This window comes from Sinohyriopsis cumingii, chromosome 9 (assembly GCF_028554795.1).
Source record: "Sinohyriopsis cumingii isolate HCF-2022 chromosome 9, ASM2855479v2, whole genome shotgun sequence".
NCBI lineage: Eukaryota > Metazoa > Mollusca > Bivalvia > Unionida > Unionidae > Sinohyriopsis > Sinohyriopsis cumingii.
This window is the reverse complement of record NC_142969.1, coordinates 21,933,740-21,951,081: the sequence shown is the minus strand read 5'-3', so window position 1 is coordinate 21,951,081 and position 17,342 is coordinate 21,933,740. Positions and strand designations below refer to the sequence as shown.

The 17,342-nt window shown below is 35.4% G+C and overlaps 1 protein-coding gene across 1 annotated transcript in view; it reads right to left on the bottom strand.

Annotated features, from left to right (window-relative positions):
• Nucleotides 1–3,940, bottom strand: part of LOC149791377 (enhancer of polycomb homolog 1-like) — a 67,318-nt gene extending 63,378 nt beyond the window's left edge. Inside the window, exon 1 of the mRNA XM_089969931.1 lies at nt 3,553–3,940. Within this exon, the coding sequence (XP_089826057.1) occupies nt 3,553–3,792 (240 nt within the window). The 5' untranslated portion in view covers nt 3,793–3,940. The remainder of the gene's footprint in view (nt 1–3,552) is intronic.
• Nucleotides 3,941–17,342: the final 13,402 nt, after the last annotated feature.

Sequence of the window (17,342 nt, the reverse complement as noted above, 5' to 3'; positions counted from 1 at the left end):
TGTTCCAGTTTGTGTGAGACCAAGCTTGAATGTTTATCCTCGCAAATGTCACTTGCACTGCTGAATGAACGTTCGCTTTCTACACTGGAAGCAGGTGTTGCAAGAAATGACTTAGCACAATCTGCCAAAATAGGATATTTGTATTGATTTAACTTCCAGTATTCTATGAAATCTAACGGAGAAGTAACGCGTGGCTGAACTGGTTCAGCCAAATAAGCATCCAGCTCCTTGAGGCAGACAGCTTCATCCATTGTTGAATCAAAACCTGCAGTGTGCTCTTGCTGCTGGTCATCAAAGTCTTCCAATAATCATCGAGAACGGAAGAAGCACCATGTTTCATATCTGAATCAGCAGCAACTATCTCAGAATCCGACTGCTCTGAAGTACATTGTGTTACTGAAGTCACTGTTGCAGTTGCAGATTGGCGTGTGCGAATCTTTTTCAGAGCTACTTCGAGGAGAATCTGCCTGGCTTTTGCTTTCCCATCACTGTCAAAAAATCTCAGTTTGTAAGTTGCATCCAGCAATGTGGCAACAACACAAGTTTTACTGGTCATAAGGTGCTGGAATCGAGCATACAGATCAGTGTATATCTCAGGAGATATAGTTTGAATCCCAGTATCATTGCCAGGATTTTTTGTTCTTTGTAGATATCGTTCCAGTAGGCGAACACCTGAAATAATCATTCCGGCATGCGAGGAAGCCAAACTGGCTTGCTTAGTCTGCTATTCAAATGGTTTGAGAGTGTTTAAAACCTTCTCCACAAGGCTCCACTGACTGGCGGTTAAAGATTTGATGTCTGCTTCCTGGCTGTATACACCAATCACACGCTTTTGTTCCAGCAACCTCTCTAGCATATAGCAGGTACTATTCCACCTGGTCGATACGTCCTGTATGAGTCGATGAGCAGGAAGAAGTTGATCTGTAACGTCAAGTACGTCATCGGTCCTATTGGAATTTAATGATTCCTGAATTCTTTTCAAATGGTCTGTTGCTTTACTAGAGTGTCTAAAATGACCGACAATGCCACGTGCAATTGCGATTGCGTCTTTAACTGCCCTTTGCTTGTTGAGACTTTCACCAACTACTAATTGCAGAGTATGAATGTAACATCCTAAGTCGGATATCTTAGCCACAAGTGCTGCTTTTACCATATTTGAGCCATTGCCTCTTACCAAAATTCCCCTCCTGTCACCCACTACTTTCCACTCTTCCATAATGGACAAAAGTTCAGCAGCAAGCATTTCTCCTGTATGCGACCCTTCTAACAAACGAAGCTGCAAAAATGTGTACTGTCTCTCCCAGTTGCTGTCTATCCAGTGAGCAGTTAGACTTAAAAATGCATGTAAATTATTATCACTAGTCCATGCATCGCTCATGAAGCTTACATATAATGCTTTGTCAACCCTTACTTGAATCATGGCTTTCACAAGTACATGTCGGGTATTATAGTACGAGAAAAGTGCATGGCCGAAGGGAGCTTATATCATGGTTCCAGCACCTTCATGAGTCGAGTGAAGCCAATATCTTCAACCAAACAAAACGGTTGCATATCAACTGCTATCATTTCTCCTATTGATTTAGTTATTGCATGCTTGCGTGGATCATTTTGTCCGAATGGTGTCATTTCTCTATAAAGTAATCAAGGTTACCTTGCTTTGAGTGTTTCCTCTTTAAATCTTCTTCATCATCTCTCTTTCTTTTGTGGCTCTCTGTGTATCTGGTGTATTCGTCATACTCAGAGTGATGGAAGGATCGAAGATGATTTATTAGAGCTGAAGTTCCATATGAACGAGCATTTTTGCCACCTCGTGTTAGCCTTTCATTGCAGACATCACAATTTGCCAAAGTTCCAAATCTTGCTACTTAATTTCGGAGTAGACATTTTTCAATGAGTATTTTAATATATATATATTTATTATTTATTAATTTTATTTGACTATGTAATAATTAAATTCTGTTAAGATTTTTTTACATATGGCATCTCTACACTCAAATATTTACCGGAAGCAGAAAAATTACGCCACCTGGGGAATGCTAGCAAAATTACTAAAGGAAATTGAGTTAAATAAATTATCATCAATCATGATTCATTAAGTCCAGTGGAATGTTAACTGTTTGTGTAATTATAATTTATTTTAAAAGTTCAATATTTATTGAACTATTTTACTTGTAACCATTTGTGCGCATATTATTTGCCGAGGTGAATACTTCCGAATAGTACCAAAAAACGGGATATTCAGCCAAGGCGAATGTCCGAGGCGATTTCCAGTTAGGCCCTAATGTTAATCTCATTGAGATGCATCAACATACCAATTTTAAATAGGTTAAATAGGGTTCGAGTGCAAGGGTGTAAAGTACAGTGGGTATAGTCTGAATATACCTCTCCATTTGTTTGTAATCCACTACCAATTGAAAAAACAAAAAGCACAAATGAGATGAAAAATGCACAGAACATAGTCAATTCATTCACTGATTTATAATTTATACCCTGACCGTGACCAGGGTGGCCCTCACATAGTCATCAGCTGTGCATTTCATGCTTGACAGACTTTCCACACTAAATATGCATACACTATGGGCAAGTCTATTTTCTTTGGACAACACAGTGTTGTAGTACATCATATTTGGTAAAAACTGCTACCATAAATTAGCTGAGTTGAAAGTTATAACCCTTTGCACACATGTACATAGAAATTACACTTGTTAACTTCATGTGAAAGGCAAATTTTAAGTTATCATTCTTTTTCTTTGCCTAATTTGACATTGTAAATATCAGAAGCAGACAACATAGTATTCACCTTCAATGTACATGTACATGTAGTTGTGCATCCACATCTCCTGAAAATGGTATTGTCCAGGAAATGGAAATTATCAGCGAGCAAGGTCGTCTTTTATACTGATATTTTCGTTTTGGTATGAAACACGCAAACGATACTGTGCTAATGCCCTACTGTCAAAATCAGGTTTGAAATTATAAATCAATTAACTAAGTTTTGTATATTTCTTAGATCTCATATATGCTTTTCATTTTTTAAATCGGCAGAGGATTGGTACAAACGAACGGAAAGATATATTCAGACTATAGAAAGTTAAAATTAGGTCACACTGATGTTGGTAGGATGAAATTAACTCTTTGAAATACATCCACATACCAATTTCAAAAGTGCATTCCCAAATTTTACGTTTTTATTTTTTTTTATTTTGTCAATGCAGTGTCAAATATCAGGTTGCTTGACAACCAAATACAACTTAATAACATACATACTAGTGTAAACAATCTGACAGATACCACATGGTTTCCATAAATAGTGGGTAATCCCCCCTTAATCACGTGACCCTTTCCGAAATAAATTTTAAATTCAATATAAGCAATTATAATTCCGACTTAATTGCACATAGGAAAAAATTTCTTGATCCCTGTGACTCGTCAATTCAGTGGTTCAATGCAAATATAGGGTAGAAATGGGTGATACTATAATCTACGCAAATCGCGCCAAATCCAATATGGCGGCCAATCAATGCACGAATTCAAAATACAACACAAACGTACCGTTTCTTCCTCTTTTTCCATTCCAGTAGGCATTTGCGGCACAGATCGGTTAATAGCTGCAAAATCCGGCAAATCAGGAATTTCTTCAGCCTTATAAATTGCCATTGGCTTCGTGGCGTCCAGCGCCCGAGCCCGAAAAGATACCTTGCTCATCTTGATGACCCCAAATATGCTAATTAGAAGGACCACAAGATGGCTTTTCTCAAAAATATTGAATATCTGCGGTTCGACGTGAACCATAGACTCATAGTTTGTTACATGAATGTTTTGACATTGGTATTTGTTTACCAAAGTTCGTCTAGGGCTACTATTTAAGCCGTAGTGTTTGAACGAAGTTTCACTATTTCCTCGCAATTTAGAATTTTCATCATGGCGACCACTGAAGTCCATGAACATATCCCAGAATTCAAAATCAACATGCGCACGCACTTGCATTCATTCAACTCGAGCACGTGGTCACGCTACAACACTGAATTCCAGTCAGTGCCCGTTTCACTATGTTGTTATAAGCATGTAGTTTTCGATTAAACGATCCGAAACGTGTTTCGATTTGAATAATTCTGAGTATATTTTCTAGATACAAGGAATTTTTATCAGCAATTTCCATCCACCATATTTTCTTTATCTTTACTTACTTATTTTTGGGGAGAAGGGGTGGGGTAAAACTGATACATTACAATGAGATATTGGTAAAAGCATGCAAGATGAGTGGATATCTAGAAACAACAAAATCAATATCAAGTGATAAATAATGAAGGAAGGAGCAATTTGTAAGTGAAATGAGAGTAAAATAAAATCCATTACATTTCAACCTATTACACAGAGATTTAGTATGTTTTTATTAATTTAATTTGTTTATAAATTTACAAACAAGAAAGAAATAGAATAGATTACTTTTCGAGCAACTGTAATATATTTTTTATGTTTATTGGTAAAATGTACAATTATTTTTTTTATTTAGGTTAAATTTCTTCAGCCATATATTTTATTTTGTATTCTTTTTCTAGACTTAAATTGCCAATGAATCAATATTCTCAAATTTTCTTCATACTAAAAGCATTTTAATAGAATAGATGTATTTTCTCGCCTTCATATTTTATCCCAAAATATTTTCAACTTTCCACAGAAAGTAAAATGTTATGTATTCACCACGTTTTATATATATATTATTTTACACAAATTCTTTCTCTTCAAGCTGCATCGATTTGCATTTATATTTAGTGTTGCTAAATACATATTCCTTAAGTAATTCATCCACTCTACGAAAATTTTGTGGTTGACTTTTCTTTATTTTAGATGATTCGTATGAAGAATGAAATAATTGGACATGGTTAGGGTGTGAAAACGAAAGAGAAAGATGTCAGAGGACAAGAAAAATTTAACCAAAGGTGACAACAAACATTAAAAAAAGAGAATATTTTAATATAAATAAAATAAAACTACGAAGTCATTGTTACGAGAATTTAGATTGGGTAAAAGCTGGTGTAGAAAATTAGTATTTATTAGTTCATGCCACAAGAAAGTTACTACCTGTATATTTGTATGCGCACTTTTTTTGTGCTTCGACACGTAGGCGCCCGCACATAGGGACACGGTGGCGCGAGCCACTTGGTCTCCACCTTCTGTGATTTTACCTCTAAACATGTTTTGGCCTACATCCAAAAAACTTAATAGCTGACCACTACACGTTTGCCTCCCCCCCCCCCCCCAACAACGACAACAAAAAATTAACAAGTCTGCGGGCGCCCCAACAAACCACCCACCCCCGCCCCATTCGACATTATTTGTAATCAAGGATCGAAATTTAATCCTGTTATTTATTTTCTAGAGGTTCGTTATTATTTGTATAACTAATTGTTGTTATAAGAATGGAACCTCAGATATTGAAGGAATAATAAAGTCATGCCATGATTTTCGGGAATTCTGTAAAAGAAAACGTTCAGTTCTTAACTAATGTGACAGCAGTTTGAAATGGCTGTTAAAACGAGTACAATATTTTCTATCCTAGACTTAGGAACTTTTGGTCTAGCACCCTCGTCATGTCATAATCCGTTCCCGTACTTCGTAATGCTCGAAAACAGATGACATATTGAAATACGTGAACCATAGTAAACTTGGAAACAGTTTAAATGAGTACCAACACAAATGATAAAATTACTAAACTAGTCAGATCTGTAGACAATTAGCTAACACAAAATAAAAATTGAAAATATTTACGCATAATAAATAACGCCACAGAAATACATTGTATTGAATTATGCAGTTGTCAGATGATGGTAATATATGACGAGTTAAACTTCAAAGCAACAATGTTGGTATTTACAGACAATGACAGGTTTGGACGGAGGAGAAATGTGGCCATAGCTGTGCTGAAGGGAATCATTCGGGGGGGGGGTACATTTCTTGATGCTAAACGTGAGAAAATATTCTCTGATGTGTCAGAGTAGATGCAGATTTAGTGTTATTGGCAGCAACGACCACCTTAGTAAGAGGGTTAACAAATAAAGTAGGATATAGGAACAAGTTATGTATTTTGATGTCGGAAGATACACGTATGTAGAGCTTAACATTTTTTGTATGAGGTAAATTCACTATCATTCAACAGAAATGTATGAAGGATGAAAACAATTTTAAATGCCACATGGTGACTAAGTATATGTAATAGCTGTGATTGAATCAACCATAACAATGATACCATCTGACACAAATCTGGAACCATGCATACGTTTGAAAACATTCAAGGAACATTGCAAATTCCCCAGAATGAAAGTACCCGTTATAGACTGTCGTCTTGCTGGTAATATCCAAAGACAGTTTGTCAAGCACGGAATATTCGCAGAATGTTTCTACTTAGCATTAAAGAATGTTATTTTATACCTCTTCACTATGATCATAAGAGACCAGTTGCTTACGCAGATATCAAGCGGTTATGGAATCAAATTAGATGGCACAAAAAGAAAAGAAATTACACTAAACTGAAAGACTGGTTAACTGAATTCTCTACTGACAGATTGCACAGTCAAGCGAGAGAAATATTTCCATATAGTTGGATCCATAAAAGTAACGGGGTTGACATGTGGCAGGCAGACACTGGGGACATGCAGATGTATGAAAAGTACAACAAAGGATACAAATAGACTTAACACTAATGTGTAAAAAGAAAAATCTCTTTCGAATACATAGGGGTTAAAATAGCGAAAGGAAGGAAAGGGAATGACCAACAGAAAGCTTCTAGAAAAATCTTGAAGGAGCGAAAATCAGAAAAGATTCCATGAGATGAGTTAAAGCAGACAAAGAAGAAAACAGATTAAAAAGTTTAGATCAGTCTCTTAGGTTACATGACACTAATATATTATCAAGAATAGCTTTAAAATTGGCCAAACGGTCAGAATGGAAAGAACAAAACAAAAATGTTTTCAGAGGAAATATTTAAAATGAGGCAAATACACTTAGATGAAGCTGTTTACAAACAGCGACATTTGAACGGAGGGAATACAGCGGTCATGTTTTACAAACAAGTGTTATCTCAACTAACAACAAGATTTGAAGGGAGGTGATAAAGCGGTCATGTTTTACAAACAAGTGTTCTCTCTATGAACCAACCAAGATACTGAAGACCAAAACATTGAATGGTACAAAGGAGTCACACAAGAAATGGAAATGATTTTATAAATCTTGTAACCGTTTTGAACAGTTATGCCGTTACGTGAGTGATGTATCTAGACTACTTCACTCGAGATGGCACCTCCACTAATAAGAGTAAATAAATAACAGTATGTACTCTTTGGCTCCTCTTGTGGGGTGATTAATCTTTACACTGCAGGTATAATCTCCAATCTCTCCCCTTTGAATTATACACCGACAATCACCCTTTAAAGTATATATTTCTTTCAGATTCACTAAGCCTCTGGTTTACGACTGTTGCATGCAACACATTTTTTGGTACATTTACTTATTATCTTTGGAGAAGAATATATGATATATATATATATATATATATATATATATATATATATATATATATATATATATATATATATATATATATATATATATATATATATATATATATATATATAATTGTACTAAAAATTAAACATCTTACCTAAAAAGGATTCTTCGGAAGTTTAACATCGAAAGGATGACTACATACCAGAGCGAAGCCATTACAGGTGTATTTGAGTGAAAAGTTTTTATACAAACGCGGACCGTCACTGTAAAATTGCTTATTTATCAATTCATTCAGGTTGTGTGCTACCCATGTCTCGATCATGTAGGAACAGTGTTCAAATGTGAACAACTTAATTTTGACTGGATGCGTTAGTTTGCCGCCGTATCCAATGAAATTCACAGACCTGAAGCACAGAAACATCTGCTCGATACGCCAAGGTGTAGATAGGGTTATCACATCGGAACCATGGATAGCGAAGATGTGTCAAGGTCCGGGCTGTGCATTTGTTACATATCAATGTGTTAAAGACACGAAGTGCTCAACCATTGTATCCTAAGCAGTAGATGACTTGTTCCAGTGAACGAAAAGAAAAATTCCTGGTGGTTTTTGTAACCTAAGATGTACATAGATAATGTCCGAGATACAAAACGGAACATAACTGTTAAAGTAATTACGAATCACGATTAAACAGTGCATATTATCAAATAAAATAATATATTGTAGGATTCAATAGGAAAATAACTATAGAGGCATCCAATGACTGTGATACATTTTGTACAGTTTGTAAACCTTGATATATATATATATATATATATATATATATATATATATATATATATATATATATATATATATATATATATATATATATAACACAAGACAATATTTCTTTGGTACAGACACGTCCTCAGCAGGGCTAAGCTATTTCACTTTGTTAAGGTATTCGATTCTTCGATATTTCCCACGGTGTTTTATACAGTTTGTATGTCCTGTCGGTGACTTTGTTATGTATTGTGATAATGGTCATTAAAAACGTGTACAGAAGGATGCAATAATCAGACGTATCAGCTCAGTGGATTAAGATTAAGATTAGAGTTTTACGCTATACCTGTAACATATGATGATCAAAGTAATGAAATAATAAAATGATGACGTGCGCTGCAGGTGCAGTCTTTATTGCTAGACAAATGAAATATATCTCTGAGAAGATCCGGTTAGCTGGTTTGACCTTTAACATTGAAAGAAAGAAAAAAAACAGAAAGACGTGACAAAAGGTACAGCAGAGTCGAACATGTATATCGGATACCGCAGTAGATGTACTATAACAGGAAATCAATAACATCAAGAAGGCATTCGAAGAGGAGTCATAACCTATGTCCGTATGGATATGGTTGTACAATTTTGTCTCATTGTACTAATTTTGTTTGGAGTTAATTTAAACGTAAATATAACTGTTACGAACGACATCATCAGAATTGGGAGCTAATATTTCATACTGACCACTGAAAGGGTTATTATGCAATTTTAAGTTGAAAAGAATCACATATATATTTCTTAACGGAAGCGATACTCCAGATGTGTAGGGGGGGGGGGCAGGGGGGTACATATGTCCCCGGGCTCCAAGGTACAGGGGCGCCAAAATGAGGCTTACAACGTTACATTATAATAAGTAAACAAGGGTAATATTCAAAAATGTGATTAAACGGGGAGGGGGCTGGGGCGCCAATTTTATAGTTCGTCCCCGGGCGCAAAAATATCATAGCTACGCCTCTGCGATAATCATTTCTTCTGATGACGTTTATGACATACGAAAATCTCGACTATATTGACTCGGTTCGGACAAATGAGATTGAAGCAGGCATATGAATAACAAACTGCCAAATTTGAGATCAGGGGTAGGTAACGACGCTGTACAGTTCGTGATATATGGCAAGTAATACAACGATTCAGGGTATCAGTGGACTTCCAGATAACATAGACTGTTATCCACTGTATTTTGTGCTCTTCCGTTTGATTTCAGATTTAACATAACACTTGCAAAGCTACTGAACCAATGCAAGGTGGTAGTCATGACAGCCAACTGCAAGCCATTTGTCTTCAGTAGCATTCGGTTACTTCAGAACGAATTGCTTAATCTGTTCATAACAGGTACAGCTTCGGATTTAATACACTTTATGACTACATCATTTATGGAGCCATTTATTAACATAGCAGTCACCACAATGTTAACTAATTATCACACTTAATTACCTAGTATAAGTTTAAAAGGTGTTTTGCTATCAAGAAAATTGTTACAACTAAGAAACACAAAATTTAATTTACTATAAAAGGTGATTAAATTAACACTTTATGTACGTTTCGAATTCTAATTTCTTTTTTATCACAATCATTTTATTTTATTTACGACCTTTCTTTTAATCTTTAAGCAATCGGTGTACATTTGGAATTCTGACACGACAATAGTCTTATTCATTCTTGGTAATCCATTACGTTAATTCGGATTATCAACAGTGTCGTAGAACTTACTGTTATCATTCATATCCATGATGTGACAGACGTCGTGGTGTCCAATTGAACACCCAATATATTTACACATGCATCAAGAACTAGCAGTGGTAAACTGTAATAGTGAAGATTGTCGTTTTTAATTGAGCACACATACATTCCCAAATTCTTCAACACTGTTACATAGCATGAATGCATCTTTCTTTATGTAACAATGCACTTAGATCTCCAGGACTTTTCCAAATTTCCGAGGAGTTTAGAATCGACATACAAAAATGGATGGCCGTAACCTTGTCCTGGTGTTGAAGAAATTAGAATACAATTTATCTTTTAGTGGCATAACTGATTTCTTTAAAATTTTAAAGATATCCACGTATTAAAATGGGTTAATGTCTTTCCTCAATTATTTAGGTGTGACATCTATACTGTACAACATTTCCGTGTCTCTGTATCTTTCTCATTATTTAAAGTTTTAACCAGGTGTTCCGTTGACTGTCATACGAATCAACGGATGTATTCAAAACCTAATCGTCCTTGAAAAGTTATTTCTTTTACTTCTTTAAGAAAACTATCAGTTATGATATCCTTCCTCAATTGCATATATTTTGAGACGTTGTTTGGTATGATTTGTATCTATTCATCTAATTTATATTCAATAATATTTAAAAAAAAATAAACAGATGGTTGTCGTATCCGAACAAATTATGAATAAAAAAAACCGTATATTTGTTTGGATATTTTCATTGAAATTACAATCGTTACCTATTTAGTGATATTGTTGGTGTTTTGGGGTTAACTCCTTTTTTCTCAGCGCAAGATAGAACATACAACGCGGCCATTATAATTGGTGGGGAAAGAACCTGGGAAAACCCCGGTAAGAACCAAATACACACAGGAAGCTACTGTCAGCTGTCTCACATACCTTCACTGACCGATCTTAAGACTCGAACCCATGCGGACAGAGGTAAGATGGCAGTAAAGCCGAGCGCTTTAGATCACTCAGACACCCGGGACCCAGTTAAATGATTATGGTCTTAGAGCTTGTGTGCGTGTTTTTCTTTTACCGCGAACATTGTCCTCATTTTCTTTTCTATCCCAAATGTGATATATTTGTTGAACTAAAATGTTTTAATCATCATATGTAAATACTATTGGTCTTGCACCTTCTATTCTTAATGTTTTTATACATTACGTTTGTGATCTTACTCATCGCATCATAACGTACTTTAATATAACATGTTTCTCTGGACACTTTGATTTCAATCTCTTGCGGATTAATTTGAGATAAATACGTAACCATGACAGTTTAACTGTCCAAGATATAGCAAACTGTACAAGATAAATGGCGTTCTCTTTCGGTGCGGATCCGTTTTCTGGCCTCTTGTGCACGTTGCCCTTGGTACGATATTTCGAGTTTTGTACCTTCGAAAATACTCTGCCGTTAAGGTCTCACTGGATAGTTTCGTATTTTGACACCCCCAATTATCACAAGCCTAGCATTTATAAATTCACACATAAGCTAACTCTATAATGTGGTTTAGATTTACTTTGAGTTAGGCTTGGAAATAGGTTGGCTTGTTGGTGACTGCCTGTCACAGTTAGATGAGCATTGGAGATCAAATGCGTAACTTGGGCTGCAAACGAGCTGCCGACTTGGCTTACGTATTTATGTGTATCTGCTACAGAGGTAAATATCTAAAAATCTAGATGGTTGAGGGGTGATGAAAAGTATGCTAATTTGTTATAGTACTAGTGAACTTTATTCATGCATAAGGCACACACTGATTCTTTTAGCTGCCTTGTCACAGGAAAATATTCAAAAGAGCTATTTCTTGTCAAAAATGAATGTAAAATTTAGGGGTTTGTGGCAGTGTTGGTTCAGTATAAAGCCACCAGTTGCATCAGGAATTAACCTGATTACTGCAGTCAAAATCTCACATGTATGCTTTCTACAAAAATCATTAGTTTATTTTTATTTGTATCTTCAGTGTAAAATTATTCTCATTTTTCTGTAATTGGTCATTGTTGGATGAAAATTCACCAGATAAACTGTCCAGTGAGACCTTAGTTTCAACTACGCTATTCACAGGCACAACTGTAAAAAACACATCTCGTCCACACTGAGTGATGTTCCGGAATCTGTTTGATCAAGGCACACCTACGGAAGAGGTTTCCTCTGGCACGACGATACTTTCGAAATCACCAACTCTATCACCAAAAAGCAAAACAAAATGAAACAATAACATACAGAACTATTAAATTTATGTTGTTTATGTTGATATTTTATTTCTAAACAGGCCTTATCAAGCTCTTAAATGAGGAGTTAATCTTTCTGGCGCATAGAAAAAAGATCAGTCTTTTATAAAACTCTTTTTTTCTTGACCTATTTGTTAATTTGTGATAATAGTAATATTGCAAACATTTTATTCCAGCACAGTCGTACATTTCCATCTCTGGACCATTGAAATATAATCAACATGGCAGCATGGCATTATCTATCTATTTCAATTATTTATCGAACCTGTTTGATGTAAAGCGGTTCATCTATTTCAATAATATTTACAGATAACTAAGTTTATTTTTTTCTTCAATTTCCTCTATTACTATCATACATGATTTAAAAAACAGTGTATATTTAACTTATATTTTGATTGTATATCTATTTCATCGGCTGGTGTGTTTTGCACAGATTCCGCAGCCTAAAAAATCACTGATCGTTCCTTATTGTTCGAATAAACGCAAGTTATGAGATTCCTCTGGGCGGGTGATATATATATATATATATATATATATATATATATATATATATATATATATATATATATATATATATGGAATGTTAAATGTTTGATCATGCAAAATACCCAGTTTGACCAAATTTGAGAATCCTGGCTTTGATGTTCTCATCTGTTCCTTCTGTCTTGTTCACAATTCTGCTAATGCCTGGAAACTTATTATCATTCTAAATGGTTTGTCCCTCTAAGAAAATAGCTACATACTGTTTGTATTGACTTGCAGGTATTGTGTCTAACTTAGCGTACACATAACAAAACAGTCGATTATATCCACCTATAATTTTTTAAAATATCAATGTCATTGAACATTTCTTTACAATCTATACGCACTTAAATTTCATTAAAATGAATATCTATATTGTATTGTTAAGATTATATTTTCATCATTATAGCTGATTATACCAGTTATTTGAATATTGTACATGTAAGATTATGGTATGTGTATATTATCGGGGGAACTCACGCAGAAGAGACACACAATCAAATTTAATGAGTCTTCATTAAAATTAAGTCATTTTCCAATTCACATCTTTCGTGATCTCTTTATCGTTTAATCTCATCAAGATTAGATTCGCTGCAGGGCTGGTTTCGTATATGTATATATCATTTGTCTGGAGATTATCAAATGAAAGTACAGCAGAAGGAAATTCCGATCGTTAGTTCATGTTTAAAATGATGTTACTAGAGTTTACGTTCATACGTCCATTAACAGTTGTCTGCACTCATCACATCTGAACATGATCATTCTGTGCATCTATATATCCCATAATAATACATAACATATTTATGTGACTCCTGAGCCTGCGCATCCAGACATTTATATTAGTGGATAATGGTTCGTACAGAAATAAATAAATAAATAAAATTTAAATAAATAATGAATAAACTATAGTCTAACAACTGTTTACTACTATTATCAAAATAGTGTTAAATGCAAAGGGGTCTCTTTACTGAGCGAATCAAACACTAAAGTGGGTTCGGCTTAAAGTCCTTTGTTTTCCCTTTCTTATCAAGGACTTCACAGCAGCAATCGTTGTCAGCTGGAAGTTCTAATAATGCTCCAAGATTATAAATAATTTTCCTTTAATTAATCAAGGACCACAAAATATCCCAACTTCACACCTGTATCACAAACTTCACGGTGTCATGACCGCCTCACAACTGCATGGCGTTTCCTTGTTAGGATTCCGTAAACTAATGTCAGTACTTAAATACCATAAAATATCTTTCCCAATTCAAACACCAAATACCGGGAACTATTTTCCTACTCTATCCCTGGGTCAGCCGAACCATGCTTTTGAACTTCACTTCACATGTGACTGTACTTCATATTTACTATCACGCCAACAATAAAAGGTGTCTCGAAGTAATGGAACAACCCCTTCTCAATTATTCCATTATGCCAAATATCATTCCCTATCACAAATATTTCACATGGAGACACACAACCAATCTACACCTTTAGATTTAAACAGGAACCATGCCCATTCGTCCAGGTCTGACCTAAACTTGACTACGAAAACTAAACCATGCCAACATGAAATCTCATCAACACTGCACTCTGTGACCTTTGCCGCTAGAAACTGGCTAAGGACTCGGGTTGAGAAATACTTCCCCAACACTGACTTCCCATAATCAAACTACTAATCAATAAAATCTAATAAATCTATAAAACGGAGACCTACATGCAAATGGTTTATTATAATACAGTAATAACAACGCTTTTAAAGCCTGTGTAACAAGCATTTCAATTGATTCAAATCGTGTATTGTGACGGAAAAAATTAGAGGTTATGCACCACAAGGAACTTGTTATGCATTCATAAGCCAGTCTTTTGTGCTTGAAAATATGTGCAGATAATGGCAAAAACAAAGTCTCTTTACGGATTTCTTGCCATTAGATATCATTTTGTTGTTGTTGTTGTTGTTGTTGCTGTAACTGATTCGTAATTATAAGAATTCAGGACTTAGGAAGTCACGAAGCCTGGAAGTCGATGAACGCTATGCGTGAAAGTTTTTGCTTCATTTAATGAGACATTTTAGTCAAATATATTTTAACGCATACAATCCATTTCTGACATGCTTTTAAAAAAGCGAAGCAGAGTTTAATACTTTAATTAAAAATCTACTTTATAACTTTCTCATTCGATTCTTTTTGATTTTGAAAAATGGGTCTAGAAAAATTACTCTGTGTGTGTGTGTGTGTGTGTGCGCGCGCGCGTGCCAATGACACCATACTTGACGTATACACTCTACTACTCACAAGGGAAGCCATTTTTTGCGGGGTTTACAAAATTAATCGTTTAGAAATATTCTCGCATATACATGAATGTAATAATTTAATTAAATTTGTTAAAGGTGGTTCAGTATTTTTTCAAGTGTATAAGGCAGATCCTACATGCATAATTGGTCGGTTTTGGTCACGTGAACAAGACAAAAGCTTAATCGTATATACCCGACTGTGAATCACGCAATGTTCCGCTCCGATACATTCCACGGCAGCAACTTATTATTGTTCTACGCTCATCGCTCGAAATGAAACTGAAGATAGAACAACAGTGTTTAAATCGTGCTTACCCTGTTCATTGGTCAATGGTTGTTATTCAAGAGCAATTTTGGTATTCAGAGTCAAATGTAGAATGTATTTATGTGTAGGAGTTAATCATTGGTCTTGAGGGAAATGCGCAACTGGCAAGGCAGGAGCAGCGGTCGAGTACGATCTCACCCTCTGAATTTGTTATAAATGCTATTAAAGTCACATTTCTGTAGAGAATTTGGTGTCAAGTAGCATTTCTTTTAATATCTAGTCTCTTCTGCAGCATTTGCTTTTGTTTTTATTGTTTGTTTTTATTTTGGTTGGTTTTTGTTGTTGTTGTTGTTGTGGATTTTGTTGTTTCTCCTCTTTGGAGCATATCGCGAGACATAGGTACAATTGTCTTACATTGTTGTTGCTATTGTTGTTATTGTGGACGTACAAGTTAAGTTTAGTTTCGTTTATCTTGTTAATTATACCGCTCCGACATCTCGGATGCGGGAGTTCACAGGTTCGAACCCCGGCCTAGTCACACCAAAGACTTGTAAAAATGATAGGAACAGCTGCCTCGCTTGGTGCTAAGCATTAAGAGGTTAGTGTTAGGACTGGTCGGCCTGTTGTCAGGATAATGTGACTGGGTGGGACATGATACTACATGTCTGCGGCATGATGCCGTAGTGCTAGACATCACTATAAACTGCCACACTGCAGACATCGTAGCGATATGACTGAAAAATTGTTAAAGCTAAGTTGAAAAATCAAATCACACACACACACACACACTAATTTAGTTATATTACACCGAAACTTAAAGGGCAGCATTGAGACTCGATGAGTACAATCACTACTAGAAGTAGGTCACAACAGCATTGTTTTCAATCTTTGTTGATTTATATAGAGTTTGTTAATGTAAGCTCTATTTCTGTTTGCATAAATTATGAAATTCAGTATGTGCATTGGAACTGTATTAACTGTATTAGGACCACAAATGCTCCAATGTCTGACAAGAATGTCAGGAATTCAAAATAAGACCATTTCTTCTTTTAACTGCAGAGGGTTAAAACATCTCCGATATGTTTACAGGATAAGAGTTTCAAATTAGACACTGTGTCAGCCATACCGGATGTAAGACTGACACCAGTTTCATTTAGGACTGTAGAGTTATCTAAAATTCTACTTCTAACTTTTTCGTTTGTTTCTATTGGATTTTGATAAAGGGGTCTAGAAACAGCTAATGTGTGTGTGTGTGTGTGTGTGTGTGTGTGTGTGTGACCTATAATTTGCCGTATGCACGCAACTACATATAAGGGAAGAATTTTGTGTGGCTTATTTATATACAAAATTAGTCGTTTATAAATATTCTCTTATATAGGAGAATTTATTAATTTAATTTTTTTTTATGGGCGGTTCATTATTGTTTAGTACTGTTGTTGCTGTTGGTAGGGTTTAACACCATTTTTCAGTACAATATAGGCTATACATGGCTGCCAGTGTAAATGGTGGAGGAAGAACCCGGGAAAACCCTGGAAAGAACCACCGACCCACGAGAAGCTACTGGCAAGCTTTCTCACATACCCACATTGGCCGAACCCGAGACTCGAACCCAGAGGTGAAATGGCAATGATCCGTAACTGCGTGCGCTTTCGACCACTCGGCCACTCGGGGCCCCGTTTTAGTATTGTCATAAGGTTTTAAAAATGTAATTTTGAACATTATAAGTGATTCAGAAATGTTCTCGTATTGATACAAGACTTTAACAATTGAAAGGATTACAAAATCAAGAATTGGTCAAAAACTGTTTTCGTATACAGATACCAGACTAGTAGCATTTCACTTCAAAACTTTCCACAATCGTCCTTCCAAAGCTACATATATGACGTAACTACCTTAATAAACGTAATTGCACTCGAGCTTCTTACAAACGAACTGTTATTCCCGCATTAAAACGACTGTATAGTAGTCGTTGTTTCGTTTGAAGAATATATTTTGCATTTTACTAGCTATTT